Here is a 21,639-nt window from a genome sequence, read left to right as displayed (position 1 = left end):
GACTCCCTGCTTTGTTTTCTGACGTGTGTTTAGGAATAGAAATTCCTCTCCTGTTTTAGCTGTATCCAGCAAGTTTTGATATTTAGCATTTTTAGTAATATTCAAATCAAAATACTTGATGAGTCATGTTGTGATCTCATGATCCATGGTATATTTTGAAGTCTGCCTTTTAATTTCCAAGCATACAGGAGCTTTTCTTGTTTTTCTTTTTGCTTTTGTTTTCCAGATTAGTGGTTAGTGTATATATTCACTTTTTTTCAATCTTTTGATTTGATTTGATTTTGCTTTGTGGAGACTTTCTCAGTGGCCAAAAATATGATCTGATTTTGTTAATATTCTGTATGTATCTGAAAAGAATATTCTGAAATTGCATCGTGCCATAATCTATCTATGTCAATGAGGTTAAGTTCATTAATCATGTACAAATCATTTATGCCCTTACTGACTGAGGTGAGTCTGCTGGACATACGTAAGATATCCCGGGAAATGGTAGAGTAAGTGAAAGAGGACAGTGGATCAACATCCTGAAAACATCAGCAAGGAATGCCAAGGGTTTCAGGGGTGTGAAGCCACAGGAAAAACACCCTAAATGTCAGAGAAGCCATCTCTTTACTGACTTAATTAGCACTTTACTCTGCTTTCTTCCATTCATTCATTCATGCTTTTCAGTGAGTAGATCTGAAATTGTAAACAGCGCCCCTTGTCTGTCTCCTGCTCTAGACTGCAAAAGCTCTGTGAGGACTGGGCAATGTCTGTCTTGTTCACATTGTATCCGTAGTGCCTAGCACATCAGTTCAGTTCAGTCGCTCAGTCGTGTCCTACTCTTCGCAACCCCATGAATCGCAGCACGCCAGGCCTCCCTGTCCATCACTAGCTCCTGGAGTTCATTCAGACTCACGTCCATTGAGTCAGTGATGGCATCCAGCCATCTCATCCTCTGTCGTCCCCTTCTCCTCCTGCCCCCAATCCCTCCCAGCATCAGAGTCTTTTCCAATGAGTCAGTCTTCGCATGAGGTGGCCAAAGTACTGGAGTTTGAGCTTTAGAATCATTCCTTCCAAAGAACACCCAGGGCTGATCTCCTTCAGAATGGACTGCTTGGATCTCCTTGCAGTCCAAGGGACTCTCAAGAGTCTTCTCCAACACCACAGTTCAAAAGTATCAATTCTTTGGCGCTCAGCTTTCTTCACAGCCCCTCTCACATCCATACATGACCACTGGAAAAACAGCCTTGACTAGACAGACCTTTGTTCGCAGAGTAATGTCTCTGCTTTTCAATATGCTATCTAGGTTGGCCTAGCACATAGAAGACACTAAATAATTCATACTTGTGGCATAAGTGATAGGTGTGTTTTCTTGAAACCTGTACTGGATAATTTGAGAAGAAAACTTAAACTTGTAACCAATTTGAAATTTTAGTACAGCATGTGAATATTTATGAAGAACAATGCAGAATTTGGAGCAACTTAAAACCTAAAATGAGACAATTCAATTTGTCCTTGACATGAGTCACTTTAGGTTCATTTATGCATAGTTAATTTATGCGTGTAATGTGGGTGGTGAATGGGGAAGTAAATGTTTATCACCTTTGTCATTAATGGTATTTCAATGAAAAGGTTTGGAAAGCAGTGATTTAAAGGGCTGCCAGAGGAAGAGGAACAGGCAGGAAAAACCTGAAAGAGAATTTTAACAAGTTGGATGAGCATGAAGGCTCCTGGGTTGTTAACATCAAGGACACTGAGTATCTGGAGGAGACAATGGTCAAGTTTGTCAGTTGACAAAGGGAGATTGCCAGAGAAAAGGCAACAAAAGTACCAGGGTTAGGAACAGGGAGGCCACTATTTGAAACAGAGGATGGAGGAAAACCCAGCTGTCAGTGGATAATGAATTGTGTTGACATAGGCTTAATAGTGCATTTCACCAAGTAAACAGTCTGCTGGTGCCACCTTCGATGGCCCATTCTGATTGATGTTAGGTAGTGGGGAGAAGGAGAGAAAATAACCTAGCTCTACCTGTATGTAGTAAGCCTCTGAGATCCAGGTGCTCCTCTGTCCATGGGATTCTCCAAGCAAGAATACTGGGGTGGGTTCCCTCCTCCAGGGGATGGAACCTGGGTCTCGTGAATTGCAGGGGGGTTCTTTACCAGCTGAGCCACCAGGGAAGCCCTGGAGATCCAGGTATGGGCCTTCAATTCCAGTTTACTCTTCATTGTCTTCTCTGAGGTTTTGTAATGGAGTTCTCCTCCTTCATCAGTGAGTAGGGATTGCCTGAAATGGGCCTGCATACTGGGTGGGGGAAGTGGGGTGGTGGTCGTGTATGTGATTTCTGACTTGGGGTCTTTGGGTATGATTACGATTGGAAGCCTGAGAGAGAGAGGGTAGGATTATGTATCTGGCTTTTCATCGTCTTAGATTCAGTTCAGTAGCTCAATCGTGTCCGACTCTTTGCGACCCCATGAATTGCAGCACGCCAGGCCTCTCTGTCCATCACAAACTCCCAGAGTTCACTCAGACTCACGTCCATCGAGTCAGTGATGCCATCCAGCCATCTCATCCTCTGTCGTCCCCTTCTCCTCCTGCCCCCAATCCCTCCCAGTATCAGTCTTTTCCAGTGAGTTAGCTCTTCACATGAGGTGGCCAAAGTACTGGAGTTTCAGCTTTAGCATCATTCCTTCCAAAGAAATCCCAGGGCTGATATCCTTCAGAATGGACTGGTTGGATCTCCTTGCAATCCAAGGGACTCTCAAGAGTCTTCTCCAACACCACAGTTCAAAAGCATCAATTCTTCAGCGCTCAGCCTTCTTCACAGTCCAACTCTCACATCCATACATGACCACTGGAAAAACCATAGCCTTGACTAGATGGACCTTTTTGGCAAAGTAATGTCTCTGCTTTTGAATATGCTCTCTAGGTTGGTCATAACTTTCCTTCCAAGGAGTAAGCGTCTTTTAATTTCATGGCTGCAGTCACCATCTGCAGTGATTTTGGAGCCCCCCAAAATAAAGTCTGACACTGTTTCCACTGTTTCCCCATCTATTTCCCATGAAGTGATGGGACCGGATGCCATGATCTTCGTTTTCTGAGTATTGAGCTTTAAGCCAACGTTTTCACTCTCTTTCACTTTCATCAAGAGGCTTTTTAGTTCCTCTTCACTTTCTGCCATAAGGGTGGTGTCATCTGCATATCTGAGGTTATTGATATTTCTCCCGGCAATCTTGATTCCAGCTTGTGCTTCTTCCAGCCCAGCGTTTCTCATGATGTACTCTGCATATAAGTTAAATAAGCAGGGTGACAATATACCACTTTGACGTACTCCTTTTCCTATTTGGAACCAGTCTGTTCCATGTCCAGTTCTAACTGTTGCTTCCTGACCCGTATACAGATTTCTCAAGAGGCAAGTCAGGTGGTCTGGTATTCCCATCTCTTTCAGAATTGTCCAGTTTACTGTGATCCACACTGTCAAAGTCTTAGATTACTTGGTTGTTTTTTTGTTCTTCCTAAACATTCAGTGGCGTTTCGGCTGCGATACAGAATCTGAGAAAGGAATCTTTCTCAAGGTGGCTTTCGGCCTGGCATGTGTGCGTTTGGGGGAAGGGGGGTGGTTACTGATGCGCCACCGTCCCTAACCAGGGATGTGGCTGATTGCTGCAGCAGTCAGTGAGAGAACCCCAAAGAGATAGGGAAAGTCAAGGGACCAACTTGGAGGAACTGGAGAGTCGCTGTACCTCGAGAAGGGTCTTACAGAGTTTGGGTGAGACTGGCTGTTTCCTTCCTTTATAGCATCTAGAGGCTTCTGTTGGGAGCCCCGGGGCTTGCTGCAGGCTCAGTGTTCGGGCGCGCTGGGTAGGCGCAGAGGCCGCGGCTGCAGCTCCCACCCCAGAGCCCAGGTCTGCAGGGAAGACAGTGGAGTCCTTCTTCCGTCCTAACGTCCGAGTCGGCTCTCGTGGGCCTTTAAAAAACAATAACAACAAGGCAGCAGCGCGGGCTGAACTCCCCTGCGCGAGCTCCTCTCCTTCGCTGTCCCGGCCGGCTCCTTCCCACCGCCAGCCGAAGACTTCCAGCCTGATGCACCTCAGCCTCCCCGCGGGCGGGGTGGACCCGCAGACGGCTAAGTGGCGGCGCGCCCCCGAGGGGCGGGACGCGCCGGCCCCCGGACTTCCGCGCGCCGCGCTCGTGCCGCGGGCGTGGGGCGGGTCCGCGCCGCCCGCCGGCCCTCTCGACCCCCGCCCACCGGAAGTCGCGGAGCGCTAGGCGGGCGAGGAAGACGTCGCCGCGGGGCTCGGAGCAGCGCGCCTACCCGGCAAGTAGCCGGCGTCCGCTCGGGTGGGCCGGGTTCCGGGAGGTCTGGGGCCGGGCGGGCGGCCACCTCGGGGAGCCGGGGGTCGGGGAGCCGGCCGTCCTTTCGGCTGAGTCGCCTTCCTCTGAGGGGAGGGTCCCTCTCGCAACTCTACCTTTCTTGAAGCTTCATTTTGACTATAAAACCTATTTTTTTTTTTTTAAATCTCAGAACCCTAAGCAAAGAGCCCAGCGTCTCAGAAGGCTTTAAAAGTGCTCCTGGTGGGAGCCTCCGCCAGGCACGCTTGAGTCTGTGCTCAAAGTTTTGGTTTTGGTTTGCTTATCTGGGACCTTGTCCAAAAGCTAATTTGGATGAAAAGACTTAGGGCTGGCAGCGGCGAGCTCGTTTTCAGTATTGTTTGTTAGGACCTATCCAGTTTTTCATGGCAGTGAAATTTAAAAATCCTTTAAAATGTGGCCCATTTTAACATCGTAAGTAATGTGTTGGTTACAGCTGGAGTTAAGCAACTCACTGAAATAAAAAAGTAGATGAGCAGATACAGACTTACCTCCTCCTCTTGAAGCAAAGTGACTATTCCTCAAATGTCTAGCTGTGTGTTGGGTGTTTTGCACTTCATCTATAGAGTCATTTGCTCCCTGTGATATTTTTTAAATTTATTCATTTAACAAATGCCTCCTGATAAATCAGTTATCTGTGCGAGTTTTCACCTCCTATGAATCAGTTATCTGCTCCCTCCTCCTCGATATTTTTTCCTGCATGTGGCGCTCAGCTCACCGCCACTTTCTGAATGTCCTTCCGCCTCCCTGGCCACTCTTGCTATGTTTCCAGGCTTCTCTTCTTCTCAGCTACCACACGTTAGACTGCTACGGTGTTTGGTTCTGGGCCAGATTCCCTTTTGAACCATGCTTTCTCCCAAGGCAATTTCTATCCCAAGGCGTATTTCATGACTGTAAATACCATCTATAAGACTTACAGATTTTTCTTTGTAGCTTCACTTCTCTCCTGAGCTCTAGATTCACATCTAGCATCTAGCTTAACATCTCCACTTGGAAGTCTGATGGGCATTTAAATTTAGTGTGTTCCAGAAGAATTACTGACAGGCACCCACTCAGTCCTCTCTTCCGTTCTCCTCTCATTTACCTTCCTAATCACAGGAAATGTTACTGCCATCCAGTGAGGCTGCAAGTCTAGGGATTGTCATTTGACTCCTTTTTTCAGCTCAGACCCCACATCCAAGCATCCAGCAAACTGTTGACTCTGCCTTGAAAAGAGAGCTCAAATCCGATCGTACGTTACGCCCTCTCGAACGCAAACCACAGTCCTGCTGTACTCGGAAGACTGTGACGACTGATCACGCCTTCCGGCCTCTAGCCTTGCTCTTGTCTTCAGCGTTTCTCCAAACAGCAGCTAGTTTTAGAAATATCTAGTCAGAGCTTTCCCCTCTCTTCAGAACCTTCTGGTGGCTTCTCATCAGAATCATAAAAACAAAACTCTGACTGTGGCTACAGACCCTGTGTCATCACACCCCTGACTGCTTTCATGGGGATCTCTCCAGCTTCCCTACCCTGCTCACTTGGCTGGAGTGGCTCTGATTTTGCTTCCATTCTCCTTGCCTGCAGGGGTCTCTGCTAGCCTGTCGCAGGCTGTACACCTTTACTTTACCCATTCCCCTGTTCCGGCTTTCTCAAGGATTACTGCCTTAGTCCTGGTACCATCTTCTCGACCCTGACTGTCTGGGTCAGTGGCTGTTAGATACTGAACAGTACTCTCTAATATCCCATGAAGCTGATGGCACTTTTAAATCATTGGTTGCTAAAGCTCGCTAATATTAAAAGAGCACAAGCATTTTTCTCCCAAGTCTCATTTTGATAAAATGTACAGTTTGCGTTTTTGTAAAATGTTTCTGTTTTGGAGAAGATTTAAGATTTAAGGCCAGTTCTCCTTTTGAAATATAGAAAATGAAAGGAAAATCCTCCATTTACTGGAAAGAATATGCAAGTTTTTTTCTTTTCCAATTTCTTCTCTTCAGTGGGAAGCAGTAATCTCTGACTTGGAGCCTTGTTGAATGGTTCCAGAAGCAGGTCATCATAACAGGAAGAAGATAAATGAAGGTGCTTGTTCAGAGGTTATTATATGCATTTTTAAGTTGTGTAGTGACTAAGCCAGTACCACAGAATATCAAGCTTGCATAACAAAATTCAGTTCTCTTTTTAAAATATGTGGGAATGGAAATAAAAAGCAATATTTTCATCTTCTCAAAAAGCTGTTGGGGAATAAAAGATCATTTAATTTATAATATTTATTTTCTATTTTAATCCCAAGCAGCTAGTTCTGTGATATTATCAGTAGTGTATATCCTACCTTCCTCTCTTTTAAAAGAATAGAAAAAACTTTCTCATGTCAGAATTGGGATTTCAGATGTTTGAATAAATATTTACGGTAGAAGATTAAATAAAAATTCAAAGTAAAGGGATTTGGAACATGGAATGAGTAGGAGGGATAAAGGGAAGCCTTGAGGGAAGTTGGGATCAGAACTCCTGCCCTAGGCTTCTCTGTTGATCAGACAGCACTCATTAGCATGGAGCATCTTAGCAGCTGAGAAAAGAGGCAGGCTCTGCAGGGGAAGATCAGCTTGTGCTTTTTTGTTTTTCTACCTGACAGAAGCAGTTTTTTTTTAATTGTTTCATTTATTTATTTTTGGCTGTGTGGGATCTTCGTGGCTGCCTGGGCTTTCTCTAGTTGCGGTGAGCCGGGGCTGCTCTCTGGTTGTGGCCTCTGGGCTTCTCCTGGTGTTTCTCTTGCTGCAGAACACAGGCTGTAGAGCACTAAGGCTTCAGTAGTTTCAGCTCCTGGGCTCTAGAGCACAGGCTTAATAGTTGTGGCATACGGGCTTAGTTTTTCCAAGGAGTGTGGCATCCTGGTCTTCCCCTGACCAGGGATTGAACCCATGCCTCCTGCATTGGCAGGTGGATTCTTTATACCACTGAGTCACCAGGAAACCCTTGATAGAAGCAGTTTTTTAAAGTAATTTAACATTTACTTGCTCAAGGATCTGTTTTAGGTACTGTGGAAATGAATGCTCTGTCCTCTGCTGTGTGTGTTGTTCAGTGGAATATTGGAGGACCACTATTCGGTTTAGAGTTAGAAAACCCCAACTATTAGAAATTTGTATATAGGTTTAAAAAAAAAGGGGGAGGTCAAGCAGAGTTAAACCTGGATGTGGGTTAAACCCATCCAAAATGTGCACGTGTGGCACCTAAGGAGTATACTCTCTGGGGCACCAGGTTAACATGACCTCTGTTTAGAAATACAAAACCTAGAGAACAACGTATTTCCTAAAAAAAAAAAAAAATTTTTTTCCCAGATTACATCCATACATCTACCATACACAGATAAACAATGTTACCTTTTTGATGTACTTCTTTCCGACCTGTATTCTCTGTAGTTTGTTTTTACAAAGCTAAGATCATAGTACAGGATCATTAAAATTTCTTGTATGTTATTAAAGTTTTCTCATGTCGTTAAAATAATTCATAACATTTGTAAACATTGTAATGATTTCACAGAGTTCGTCATGTGAATAGTATGGCATAGTTTATGTTGCCATTCCCTACTATTTGAAATTTTTGATTATTTACCTCCAGTAGAATGTTGGCTAGCCTACAATACTGTATTCAAGTTCTCTAATAAGAAATATATTGTCATATAACTCATACTTCAAAATTTCAATAAAATAGTTCCCTAGATCCTGTGATAGGAGAAAGCTGAGCAAGTTTGAGAAATAAAACAATAAAACCCACGTGTAGGGAACTGGGGGAGCAGAGGAGAAAGAAGCATGAGATGAGCTTGGGGTTGAAGGAGTCAGATCATGAAGGGCATCCTTTGCCATATTAAGAAATTCTGATTCTAAGAGCAGTGGGAAGCCATTGGAGGGTTGTTCAGTTCAGTCGCTCAGTCGTGTCAGACTCTTTGGGACCCCATAGACTAGCACGCCAGGCTTCCCTGTCCATCACCAACTCCTGGAGCTTGATCAAACTCATGTCCATCGAGTCGGTGATGCCATCCAACCATCTCATCCTCTTTTATCCCCTTCTCCTCCTGTCTTTCCCAGTTTCAGGGTCTTTTTCCAATGAGTCAGTTCTTTGCATCAGGTGGCCAAAGTATTGGAGTTTCAGCTTCAGCATCAGTTCTTCCAGTGAACACCCAGGACTGATATCCTTTAGGATGGACTGGTTGGACCTCCTTGCAGTCCAAGGGACTCTCAAGAGTCTTCTCCAACACCACAGTTCAAAAGCATCATTTCTTCAGCACTCAGTTTTCTTTATAGTCCAACTCTCACATACATACATGACTACTGGAAAAACCATAGCTTAAAATTGTGTGGCTGCTGAGTGGAGAATGAATTAGACTGACCAAGAGTGGCCATAGAAGACCAGTTAGGAAGGAGCAGTGTAGTGGACTAGGGGAAAGATATTGATGTAGAATGAAAATACAATAAAGGAGGAAGTGGAACATTTTGAGATGTCTTTTGCAGGTTGACTTGGTGACAGCTTAGAAGTGAAAATGTAGGAGTGGAAGGGACAATATCAGTGATTCCTGAGGTGTCTGGCTGAGGTGACTGGGCAGATCGATGGTGCCATTTTCCATGGTGGAGAAGTCTGGGGAAATAAGGTGGAAGTTACCTTCCAGACCAGCAAGGAAGGCAAGTTAAAAGTACAGTGCAGTGCGTATTATAAGAGATATGAGCAGGGTATTATTGGCAGGTGGAGGAGACATGCTTTACTCAATCTGGAGATAAAATTTGTTGTACAGTCGCTCAGTCATGTCCAACTCTTTGCGACCCCATAGACTGCAGCATGTCTGTATTCTGATTGGGTCAATAATTTGTATAATAAGGATGTTAAAGAGTTGTGTTTGGGTGTCCCTCAACCTGAAAAACTGTTAATCTTATATGTGGAATTTTATGATTCATTCGTTCATTCAAAAGATATTGTTGAATGCTGACTGTTACAAGGCTCTGGAGATACAGGGACAAGAAAGATTTGGTGTTACCCCAGTAGAGTTTACAGGCTAATGGGAAAGATGAGAACCTAAGCAGATACTCACACCATAGTAATTAACTGTCATGAGTGCTGTGCAGGGAAGACGCAGGGTGCCAGACCCCTGAAGATGCCTAACCTTTCTAATGCCAGAGCTGGAACCTAAAGTGGAAAATATAGGCCCTGGTTTACTTTGACTCTAGTAAGTATCAATGGGTAATAGTTGATACAATTAATCCTTTCATTTAGACTGGGCCTTCTCCATCATTATGGATTCTATGGAACTCCCCCAAAGAATAAATCAATGACAACTCACCTTTCATGCAAAGATGGGCACCATAAAGGACAGAAATGGTATGGACCTAAGAAGTAGAAGATATTAAGAAGAGCTGGCAAGAATACACAGAAGAACTGTACAAAAAGGATCTTCATGATCCAGATAATGAAGATGGTGTGATCACCAACCTAGAGCCAAACATCCTGGCATGCAAAGTCAAGTGGAGGAAGCATCACTGTGAACAAAGTTAGTGGAGGTGATGGAATTCCAGTTGAGATATTTCAAATCCTCAAAGGTGATGCTGTGAAAGTGCTGCACTCAATATGCCAGCAAATTTGGAAAACTCAGCAGTGGCCACAGGACTGGAAAAGGTCAGTTTTCATTCCAATCCCAAAGAAAGTCAGTGCCAAAGAATGCTCTAACTACTACACAATTGCACTCATCTCACATTCTCGTAAAGTAATGCTCAAAATTCTCCAAGCCAGGCTTCAAGAGTATGTGAACCGTAAACTTCCAGATGTTCAAACTGGATTTAAAAAAGGCAGAGGAACCAGAAATCAAATTGCCAACATCTGCTGAATCATCGAAAAAGCAAGAGAATTCCAGAAAAACATCTACCTCTGCTTTATTGACTATGCCAAAGCCTTTGATTGTGTGGACCACAACAAACTCTGGGAAATTCTTAAAGAGATGGGAATACCAGACCACCTGACCTGCCTCTTAAGAAATCTGTATACAGGTCAGGAAGCAACAGTTAGAACTGGACATGGAACAACAGACTGGTTCCAGATAGGGAAAGGAGTACGTCAAGGCTGTATATTTTCACCCTGCTTGTTTAACTTGTATACAGAGTACATCATGAGAAACGCTAGGCTGGAAGAAGCACAAGCTGGAATCAAGACTTCTGGGAGAAATATCAATAACCTCAAATATGCAGATACACCGCCCTTATGGCAGAAAGTGAAGAACTAAAGAGCCTCTTGATGAAAGTAAAAGAGGAGAGTGAAAAAGTTGGCTTAAAACTCAATATTCAGAAAACTACGATCATGGCATCTGGTCCCATCACTGTGGCATAATAGATGGAGAAACAGTGAAAACAGTGACAGACTTTATTTTCTTGGGCCCCAGAATCACTGCAGATGGTGACTGAAGCCATGAAATTAAAAGACACACACTCCTGGGAAGAAAAATTATGACCAACCTAGACAGCATGTTAAAAAGCAGAGACATTACTTTGCCCACAAAGGTCCATCTAGTCAAAGCTATGGTTTTTCCAGTAGTCATGTATGGGTGTGAGAGTTGGAATATAAGGAAAGCTGAGCACCGAAGAATTGGTGCTTTTGAATTGTGGTGTTGGAGAAGACTCTTGAGAGTCCCTTGGACTGCAAGGAGATCCAACCAGTCCATCCTAAAGGAAATCAGTCCTGAATATTTATTGGAAGGACTGATGCTGAAGCTGAAACTCCAATACTTTGGCCACCTGATGTGAAGAGCTGACTCATTGGAAAAGACCCTGATGCTAGGAAAGATTGAAGGCAGGAGGAGAAGGGCATGACAGAAGATGAGATGGTTGGATGGCATCAGCAACTCAATGGACATGAGTTTGAGTAAGCTTTGGGAGTTGGTGATGGATGGGGAAGTCTAGCGTGCTGCAGTTCATGGGGTCACAAAGAGTCGGACACGACTGATAACTGAACTAAACTGACCTTCAGTAAATGTTATAAATGTAAGATCAGGTGGATTCAAATTCTACCCATTCTATTCCTGAACATATTGATCACCATAGTGGGGATTTTAAAATATTTTCAGGGTGTGGGTCTGACGTAAAAGTCTGCATGTTCCTCATCTTAACCAGCACAGGTCTGTTCTGTCATGTCCTGGCAATAAATATCCTGGGCCATCTGGGCCATCCGGCTCCCACTAGAATTGCTCACCTCTGCCTCTTTAGCGTGAAATTTGCCATAGACAATACAGGAATGAATGGTGTGGCTGTCTTCCAGTGAAACATACAAAAACAGATGGCAGTGCTGTGTTTTGCTGCTGACTTGCTGTAGTTCCCTGGCCTGGATTTGGATGCTGTATCAATTACAGTTTAGTTGCAGAAAACAGAATCTACTCAAGCTAGTTTAAGCAGAAAGGTATATAGTGGCGGATATTACAAAATGTACACTATCATTGGGCGAGGCGAAGAGCTAGGCTCCAGGTTGAGTTTCTGGAAACACCTCGGAACATCACCTGCAGAACTGGTCTAGTGGAGCAGGGACTTTTGCCAAAACCGTGAACCCTCCTGCAGCTCAGCATGCTGCCAGCTCCTGAATCACAGCAGCTCTGCAAAACATTGCTTCATGCTCTGCCTCCCTTCATATTTAACTCAGACATGTTGGCAGAACATAAGTTACACCCAGTACCCTAGCTTTAAGGAAGTCTGGGAAATACAGCTTTTAGTACTTGTAGTACGGGAAGGTTCACTAAAAGGAAGTTGGCATAAATTTGGTTGAGCCTGTCTGCTGTACCTGCTACAGAATGCCCATTTGGCTACTTAACATCCATACCTTGCCTTCTTTCCATTCTTAAACCTCCAGACCAGGACCGCAGGAGCAGGGCGCTCTCTTCCGATACAATGCAGCCATGCCTCCTAAAAACCAACTGTGCTCACTTTCTCCCAAGATGCCAAATCCCAGAGTCCCACAGGCCACCACACCATCTGCAGTGTTCATCACAGACATTACCCTGAGACCTAACGCCCTGAAGAATTTGGTGGCTGTCCTCCTCCTCACAGGGCAAAGGGGAGTAGGAGAGAGACAGGGCTGCCCAGTGACCAAGAGGAAAACAGCTCAGCCCTGAGAAGTCCCCACACACTTCTTCATCCTCTTTCTCTCTACCAGCCAGTTCCCTCTATTTCCAGGCATTCCGAGTTTCCCTCCTCTTAATGACATCGTCTTCATTTGTAGCTGTTGACTTCTCCTGTCCTTCTTAGCTAAGCTTTCCTCTCTCCTGCACATTTTTGCCTTCGCTGTCACTTGGTTGAGGGCTCTGCTTTCTCACCTAGGTTATTGCAGCAGCCTCTCATCTGATTACTCTTCCTGTCCACAGCCTCACGGCCCTCAGGCTTCATCTCCTTACTCCAACTATCTTAACCTGTCTAAAACAAGTCAGATCATCTCACTCCCCTACTTAACACCTGCCAGCAGCTCTCTGTCTGCCCACAGGATCAAGTTCAAAGTCCTGAGCCGAATATTCTAGGTTCCTTACTCTCTCCAATCCTGCTGTCTGTCTGCCCTGATGTCTAACACTATCCTGTCCCCCTCCCATCCCTGCATATGGACTTGAGGCTTCTAAACACCAGGTGCAAAGCCATCCTAACACGCTGTGCCCTCTGGTGCCTCAAGTGTCTTTGCAAATGCTGCTCCCACTGCCTGAAACCGTCCCTTCTCGGCCTTCCTGATGCGAGTGCTCCCTGCTGCAGTGTCCATCCTGAGTGCTCCGGAACACCTGTTACCTGACGGGAGCACCGGTGCAGTGAGTCCTGTCTCCGTATCCTGGCTCCACTTCCCTAAAACACAGCAGGGCTTGGTGCAGAGTAGGTTTTCAGCTGCTGCTGCTGCTAAGTCGCTTCAGTCGTGTCTGACTCTGTGCGACGCCATAGATGGAAGCTCCCCCGTCCCTGGGATTCTCCAGGCAAGAACACTGGAATGGGTTGCCATTTCCTTCTCAGCAACATTTACATTTATTAATAATGATAAAGCCTGTTAATTAAGCAAAGAAACTAATTTTGTACGTATTTGCCACAAGATGGTGCTATTCAGATAGGAAAAACAACTGAAAGTTTCTCCAGGGCTGAAGGAGCCAAGTATACTAGATGCCTAAATGTTCATTAAATGTATTAAATTTCAGAGGCAGTGATTTAAACACATAAGCATTTTCAGTGGTAAACACAAGGACAGGTTGAAAATTGTGGATGAATATGTATTTTATTATCAAATTATTACTGGTCATTGTTTCACTTCCTGTTGTTTGGGAGTCTCTCTTCCAAAGTTGTCAAAATGTTTTTAAAATAGCAAACAGTAACTCTTAATTCTGAGGGCAACAAACTTTTATGGAGGGTTACAGTTGGGTTTTTCAGCAAAACAGGACCAGTAGGTTTCATAGGGGGAGAGGCAGGAAGGGTGGGAGGTTCACTGTAAGAAACTGGCTCTTGTGACTGGCAGGGCTGGACACTCAGATCGGAGTTGACTTTGCAGTTTTGCATATGAAGGCTGGGAGTTCAGGTGGAATTTCTCTGTTGCCTTCCCAAGGCAGAATTCCTTGGGGAAACCTCAGTATTGCTCTTAAGGCCTTCATTTTTTGGCTAAGTCTCACCCACACTGTGGAGAGTAATCTGCTTTACTCAGAGTCTACTGCGTTATTCATTTACATTTTAAATTTAAGATACAGTTGATTTACAACCTTATATTAGATTCAGCCAGACAGCACAGTGACTCAATGTTTTTACAGTTAAAGTTTACTGCTTTAAATGTCAGTCTCATCTAAAAATACCTGTAGGATGACATCTGGACTGACGTTTGACCAAACAACTAGGCACTGTAGCCTTGCCCAGCTGACACATACAATTAACTGTCGCAAAGGTCTAGGTGAGGAAAGTAAACTTTGTGTGAACAAGAAATTCACACTGATGTTTCAGTTTTGAGTTATGGCCAGGGCAGAGAGGGCTGGCTGTAACCACCCCAAGGAACCTCCTGGGAAGTTTCTGCAGGAAGAGAGGCTGTGGTTGGGATAGGACCCCCTGGGTGCTGCCCTGACCCTCCTGCAACCACAGAAGGCTTCTGCTGGGGGCACCTGGGGACTAGTCAACACGCCAGTTCAGTCCCTGGGTCCAAAAGATCCCCTGGAGGACGGAATGGCAATCCACTCCAGTATTCTTGCCTGGAGAATCCCGTGGACACAGGAGCCTGGCGAGCGCAAAGAGTCAGACACAACTAAAGTGATTTAGCACGCACAAGCATAAAGAAGAAGAATAACCTTGGGGACACCGTAGTCTCACCCCAACAGGTTCCATCCTCTATCATTTAAGTTTTGTTTATGCTACAGACTGAGGTTTGGGGCAGTCCTAAGGAAGGAGTTTTGCTTCCTCTTTTCCTGAGAATAATGAAATAGTCAGAGGGAAGTTCTGGCATCCTCTGCCGCAGCCACTCACCCCTCTGGATGCACACGGCTTAGTTCTGCATTCTGCTACTAAAGTAAAACTGTAAAGTGTTCTTCAGCTTCTTTGTTATGTATTTAATAACAAAATTAACAGCTAAATGTATGGAGCACTCTTCTAAGCCATTTGATCTTGCTGAAAACCTTAAAGGTAGGATTATAATTATCACCATTTAATGCACAATGAGATCAAAGCACAGAGATACACGTACGGTAACTTGTACAAAGTCTTGCAATTGTTTTTTTATAGTAGGGCTGGGATTTATGTTCATGCAGTCTGATTCCAGAGCACGTAATCTTCATGAGAATGGAAATTTGTATTTGACTGTTGCCTACTATGATTCTTCTCTGTGTTCTTTCTTACTTCCTGTAATATTTTTGCACACTTGCCAAGTATGCATAGATGCCATTCAGTTCTTTTCGTCTTACTCCTGTTAAATGTGGGGGGTTCCATTGGCACCTGCTTTTGCCTGAGTCTCCTGATCCTCACCCTGTTGCTCTTCCCTACAGAACTTCAGTATAAGGGCTCCATTCTGTTACGTTGTATCTTTCCACGTTTCTGTTGCCCTGGTGATTAGCTCCATTGGGCTGTGGTCAATAGTAATTGGTCGTTTTGGTCTTAGATCTTTACTGGGGCATGGGATGGAGGTGGGTGTGTCACTCTGTCAAGTTAAAAGCAAAACAAAACAAAAAAATGTTCAGTCTTACAGAGAGCTGCTGCTGCTAAGTCACTTAAGTCGTGTCTGACTCTGTGCGACCCCATAGACGGCAGCCCACCAGGCTCCCAGTCCCTGGGATTCTCCAGGCAAAAACACTGGAGTGGGTTGCCATTTCCTTCTCCAGTGCATGAAAGTGAAAAGTGAAAGTGAAATCACTCAGTCGTGTCCAACTCTTAGCAACCCCATGGACTGCAGCCCACCAGGCTCCTCCGTCCATGGGATTTTCCAGGGAAGAGTACTGGAGTGGGGTGCCATTGCCTTTTCCGTTTACAGAGAGCAGTTTGGCCAAATCTGTCACTGTGACAAACACATTTGTCCTTTGATATAGACATCCCATTTGGGCTCATTATTCTCCAGATGACCTTGCATGTGAATGAAGTGGCACTTGTACAAAGTTATTCATTGCAGCATTTTCATAATAGTTATAGACTGGAAACAAATCACATAGTCAAGGACAGGGGACAGTTAGGGTACATTCACATGTTGGGAGATTATGTGGAGTTTCTCTGTATGCTGATATAGAAGGCTCTGAAGTTATTAAGGGAAAAAGCAGTCGCCTGTCTATCTATTACTCTGGCAGTGTATATGTATATATGCAACGATCCTTTCTTAAATAAGGAAAGAAATATATAGATATATGTATAATGGGGGTAACAGGATGAATGGGGAAGATAAGGATGGTAGTGAGACTTTTCAATACAAATATTTTCAAAACATGCCTTTCCAAGGAAGTAAATTAAAAATGTATAAACACACAAAAATGTGTACACACACATTTTTATTCCTGTAAGCAATCCTGTGTGCCTTTCCCCAGCGGCACCTTCACTGTCCTCCCACTGAATTGAGGGGAAGGAGCAGAAACCTGAATGTCTGAACCCTGGTGCTGGCTGGCTGTGATGGGGGAGGAAGACGCTGACAAGGCTTTGCAGGATTCTCTCCGCCAGCCTTCTTTCCTTCCCTGTTCTTTCCACATTCCCTGCCTGCCTTCTGTTCTTTTTGTTGATGGAGTTAATTAGCTCAGGGTGAGCACGGTCAGGCTCTGCCCCCCACCTTGCAGCCTGGAGAACCCCTGTGATGAATCTGGACCACTTCTCCATCTCTGGATCACGTGGCGATGGGAAAGACAGATCTCCAGCACAGAAAAACTTCCTGCCTCTTTGCCTCTTGGCTGCCTCCTTACTTTAAGTGAAGTCGCTCAGCTGTGTCCGACTCTTTGCAGCCCCATTGACTGTAGCCTACCAGGCTCCTCTGTCCATGGAATTTTCCAGGCAAGAGTACTGGAGTGGGTTGCCATTTCCTTCTCCCTCCCCAAATTAGAAGAAGTTTTCAGACATTGTCACTGACTTGCTTCTTGCTGGTCTGCTTCAGGTGAAGGTGGGCAGCAGTGCTTGGAAGGTGGAACAGCACATCATAGATTTCTGGAGTGTTTTGCTCTTTTCTGCCAACCAGCATTTAAGAAAAATGAGACATGAAATTGTAATTCTTATCCATAGTGTAATTTTTTCCTTTTGTTTTTTGCGTGTGTGCTAAGTCACTTTAGTCATGTCCGTCTCTGTGATCCCATGGAGGAGCCCACGAGGCTCCTCTGTCCATGGGATTTTTTATGCAAGAATACTGGAGTGGGTTGCCATTCCCTTCTCCAGAGGATCTTCCCGTCCCAGGGATTGAACTCATGTCTCTCATGTCTCCAGCATTGGCAGGCAAGTTCTTTACCATTAGCACCACCTGTTTATTTTTTATTTCAAAAATTTCACAATCTAACTTGACACACCATTTTCCCTAGAGGTTTTTGACACTTCTTAGGAAAATCTGCCATCTTATTTCACATGCCCTCATCTGCAGCAACTAGTGTATAAGATAATGAAGTTAAGTTGGTTTAAAAACCTATCTTAATGAGTAAGTGAAGATTATTTTAACTGACACTTTAATAGATTGAATAGTTTAACTTATTTTTAATGCAGGGGAAGCTTCTTTCTGCAATTTTGCATAGTAAAATTTTCTCATGATACAATAACAAAGTCAGCAATAAATCCTAACCAAAGAAGAGAGTCTGAATTCATTCAGGTTTATTATTTGGGATGTATGTATGTAGCATTGGAGGGCTGTCATGCCTTGGACCGCCACTTGGTGGCTGGCATGGTATACTGTGGATCCAAACCTGGCGTTCAGACAGAATGGATGACAGGTGGCAGCCAGCAGTTCCTTCACTATTCAGAGACAGTAGCAAACCTTTCCCTCCTTAAGTACATTAGGAAGAAAATTCTCTTATTTTTTCTTCCCTTAACATTTTTCACCAGTTTTGCTACATGGTTTCTTCTGAACCTGAATTATTTTGGCATATGTAAACTACATGTTACTTAGGACATTATGAATCAAATTCTCATTTCTTCTTGAACTCTGGTTTTTGCCCATGAACAATAAATAAAAATGCTTGGAATATAGCTTATGGGCCCATATTTTGAAAACATGGAATTTATATTTATTCTAAATTTTCTGTCTTTTTATAAAAGAATCCCCCTTGAAACTGCCTATTTTGAGAATTACATTAGCAACACTGTGAACATTATCTGAATATTTATTTAAATTAGGCTCACATGGAGTCCCTTTCACAGCTGATCTAATTCTTCCATCTGAATTTAGAATTTTTTAAATAAAAGAACAAGTATAGACTATAATGATTATTTGTTAATTTCACTGATGAAAACTACAAGGCTTTGTTTCCAGATTTCACTTCCACACCAAGATGTTAATTTCTCCATAGGTGAATAAATATGTTTTCTTAAGTGTTCTCAGGATTAACTGGAAAAAGATATTCCTTACTTTTCACAATCCTTACTATAGTTCTCTACCAGCCCCATAATAATGTAGCCTGACTGTAGACAAAAAAAAAGACTCTAACCCAGTGAATCCTGGTGTGTCGTTTGACATTTCAGATCTTCTCTTTATTCTGAGTCAGTAGAGCTACCTGCTAGCCATCTTTAGGATATTTGTATTGTTTTGTATTTGTGTTTGATATAAAAATAAATTTTGAATATTGAAATATTCTGTTTCTTTAGGTTTTGCTCTTTCTAGTCTACACAATAATTTGTTAGAATAAAGAAGTTGGATTTATACTCCATATGGTTAGAGTTGATAGGGTATCTTTTCACTAAATACCAAAGTAATTTATTATAATATGGAAGTTTATAGCATGAATATAGTACCATTTGAAATTTCCAAATGTCTCCTGTTGTATTAAACTGGGCCCTCTTTAACTTAGCCTTGACTACCTGTCGTAGCCCTTGTGAAGCTCAAAAAAGACAAGTGATTTAATTTCCCAGTGATCTCTTTGGCACTTCTTTCTTCAAGAATGTTATATTAGAATCCTGAGGTTTTTCAGGTTGAATGAAATTTTCCACTTTTAATGTTTTGATTGAGTTTACATTATACTTCTGCTTTGTTATTTCTCCTTTTAGAACGAAATGAAATGCTGAGAAATAAAGCTTTCCTCTTCTGACTCGGATCTTTATAATGGGTATCGGAAAGTCTAAAATGGATCCCTGTCATCTTTCTGTGCCTTGGGGTAAAAGCCAGAGTGTGGATACTAGTCAAAGCCATCACATGTCAGATTCCAAGCAATCTGAAGAAATCTCCCTGCATGGTGATGCTGTGTGCAGCAGTACCGCAGAGATGCCAGCAGAGGAGCAGGAGGGAGTGGAGGAGAGGCCAGAAGAGGACACAGAAGAAGAGGTGTTCCTCAAATTTGTGATACTGCACGCTGAAGAAGACACAGGTGAAGCCCTCCGAGTCCAGAGCCTGCTGGAAAACGATTTTGGCATCAAGCCTGGAATCATCTTTGCTGAGATGCCATGTGGCAGACAGCATTTACAGAACTTGGATGATGCTGTCAACGGGTCTGCCTGGACTATCTTACTGTTGACTGAAAACTTCTTAAGGGACACCTGGTGTAAGTTCCAGTTCTATTCGTCCCTCATGAACTCTGTTAACAGGCAGCACAAATACAACTCCGTCATCCCCATGCGGCCCCTGAACAATCCCCTGCCCCGAGAGAGAACTCCCTTTGCTCTACGAACCATCAACGCCCTGGAGGAAGAAAGTCGTGGCTTCCCTACCCAAGTGGAAAGGATTTTTCAGGAGTCTGTGTACAGGATACAGCAAGCTATATGGAAAGAGACCAGAAATACGGTACAAAGGCAATCTGTTGCCTGAGACAGCACACACAACACACGACAGACTCTTGTTTTGTAAAACAAAGGATTTACCTTCACTTGCGAAAACAAGTTCCTAGGAAAAGTTTCAATGAAAGAGAACCTGCCTCTTACAGAAACCTGTGGAGCCCAAGAAAGATAAATTTCTGCAGGACAGTCCGTAGAGTTGTGGTATTTGCTGATGTTTCCATAAACTGGGACTCTTTAGAGTTTCAAGAGCTCTGTTTCCTCTCAGTTTTCCTGGTTCATGATTACTACAAAGGATATTTTAAATTCATCTTCTTATATTGAACTTGACGAAAACTTACAGACATTTTAAAAATGCAATTAATTACCCTTTGATTTTGTTCTCAAAGGACACACAGAAAAAAACGACCTGGAGACGTCTGATCAGCCTGCCTTTCGAGGTACCTCTCACAAATGTCGTAATGAAGCACTCCGGGTGTTGTCACCCAGACACGAGGACAGCCAGGCTAGAACGTTGAGAATGTTGAGTGCTGATAAGTGTGAAACCCAGAATAGATGCGGCAGTGGTGGGGCTCCTTAAAAGAATCCAGTCAAATGTCCTTCCCCTTCTGCTGTAGTGTACATATTTGCAGGCAGTTCCCACCACATTTGTTGGTACTGTGGGTAGGGAGTCTGTGCCTGGTGTGGACATGACCCCTGGAGCCAGAAGCTCTCTATGTTGGTCATCGGCTATGACCAGAACTTTGTTTGAAGAGCTTCTGAAAGGTGTGTGTATCCTTGGCCAGATGTTCTCCTTTAAAATCAATAACCTCTCCTTTGCAAGCAGTTAAAAATTCCTGTCTCGCACAGTACTTTATCAAGGAAATATTTCTCAGTAGCCTGAGAGAGAGTGTGTGTGTGTGTGTGTGTGTGTGTATGTATGTTGTAGATTACTTTCAGACTTGAAGTGGAAAATGCATTTTATGGTTTCTTGTCCCACAGTGATAGCGAATCAGAGCCTCCAAACAGACCAGTTCCTTTCTTTCACAGCCCTTCTGCCCCAGCTGAAATTGACAGAGAACTATATCAAGTGCAGACCAGGAATGGGAGAGAGTGAGTCCCGTCCTGCTGTAATGAGACAAGCACCCGATAGGGTGTCAGAGCACCTGGTTCTTTCCAGTCTTTTTCACTGAGGAGGAATGTGACCATGGGCAAGCTACTACCCTCCTTCATCTGTGAAAAGAAAGGATTGGATTGATAAATCTGCACAGGGCATTGTTTCTCTCTCGGAATGTGAACAACTAGGAACCAGGAAAGGGAACAAGCAAACAAATGATAGAATTTTATGATGCAATATATAATTTAATAGATGCAGGAGGCTTCGTATATATGCTCACAATGAAAGGATGTTGTATATGTTTACAGCGTAATTGATTTCTAATGCTACCCATTATGCTCTTACAGTCACAGAAAAATATTACAATGCATGCTTAGATTTTTTTTAATTAAAAAAATTTTTTTTCTAGAGACCTTTGCTGCAGAAACATTCTGCCCTATTTTTCTTTCTCTTTATCCCCACTTCTCCATATCCCCTTGCTAACACTGGGGTTTGCTCACAGCTTTCTGCAGTCCGCCTCTTCACAGTCATGAACCAACATGTTTCATAATCTTGCAAGTAAGTCAGACCTCCCCCGATACTAGTACTTATTAAAGATAAGATTCTTCTCATTGCGTGGTGACTTAAAAGTTCCCTTCTGTCATAGTAGCTGACTACTCACTTTTCTTTTTCAGTTCTAATGATAAGCATTTTTTTGTTGTTGCCATACTGCTTCCTGCATCTCCAGTTTCATATACAAATAAAACATTAACCACTCACCCTTGCCTGCCTGCCTGCCAAAGTTGGAGCAATTGATGCTGGATGGTGTTTTTTAATAAATGTTTTTATTCTTTACCTTGA

General features: G+C 43.6%; 1 protein-coding gene and 1 pseudogene across 3 annotated transcripts in view; one reads left to right on the top strand and one right to left on the bottom strand.

The window, feature by feature from the left end:
- LOC107132816 (uncharacterized) overlaps nucleotides 1-5,960 on the bottom strand; it is a 17,671-nt pseudogene extending 11,711 nt beyond the window's left edge. The window contains exons 1-2 of the transcript XR_009496104.1: nucleotides 5,868-5,960; nucleotides 4,039-4,290 (exon numbers count right to left, since the gene is read on the bottom strand). The product of XR_009496104.1 is annotated as an uncharacterized protein (transcript). The remainder of the gene's footprint in view (nucleotides 1-4,038; nucleotides 4,291-5,867) is intronic.
- TICAM2 (TIR domain containing adaptor molecule 2) lies at nucleotides 4,230-21,639 on the top strand. 2 transcript variants are annotated; one of them, XM_005211212.5, is made up of 2 exons: nucleotides 4,230-4,320; nucleotides 18,984-21,633. In XM_005211212.5, exon 2 carries the CDS (start codon nucleotides 19,039-19,041, stop codon nucleotides 19,735-19,737), a length of 699 nt encoding a protein of 232 aa, XP_005211269.1. In that variant the 5' UTR covers nucleotides 4,230-4,320; nucleotides 18,984-19,038; the 3' UTR covers nucleotides 19,738-21,633.

This window comes from Bos taurus, chromosome 10 (genome assembly GCF_002263795.3).
Source record: "Bos taurus isolate L1 Dominette 01449 registration number 42190680 breed Hereford chromosome 10, ARS-UCD2.0, whole genome shotgun sequence".
Lineage (NCBI taxonomy): Eukaryota > Metazoa > Chordata > Mammalia > Artiodactyla > Bovidae > Bos > Bos taurus.
This window is presented reverse-complemented; position numbering and strand designations above follow the sequence as displayed.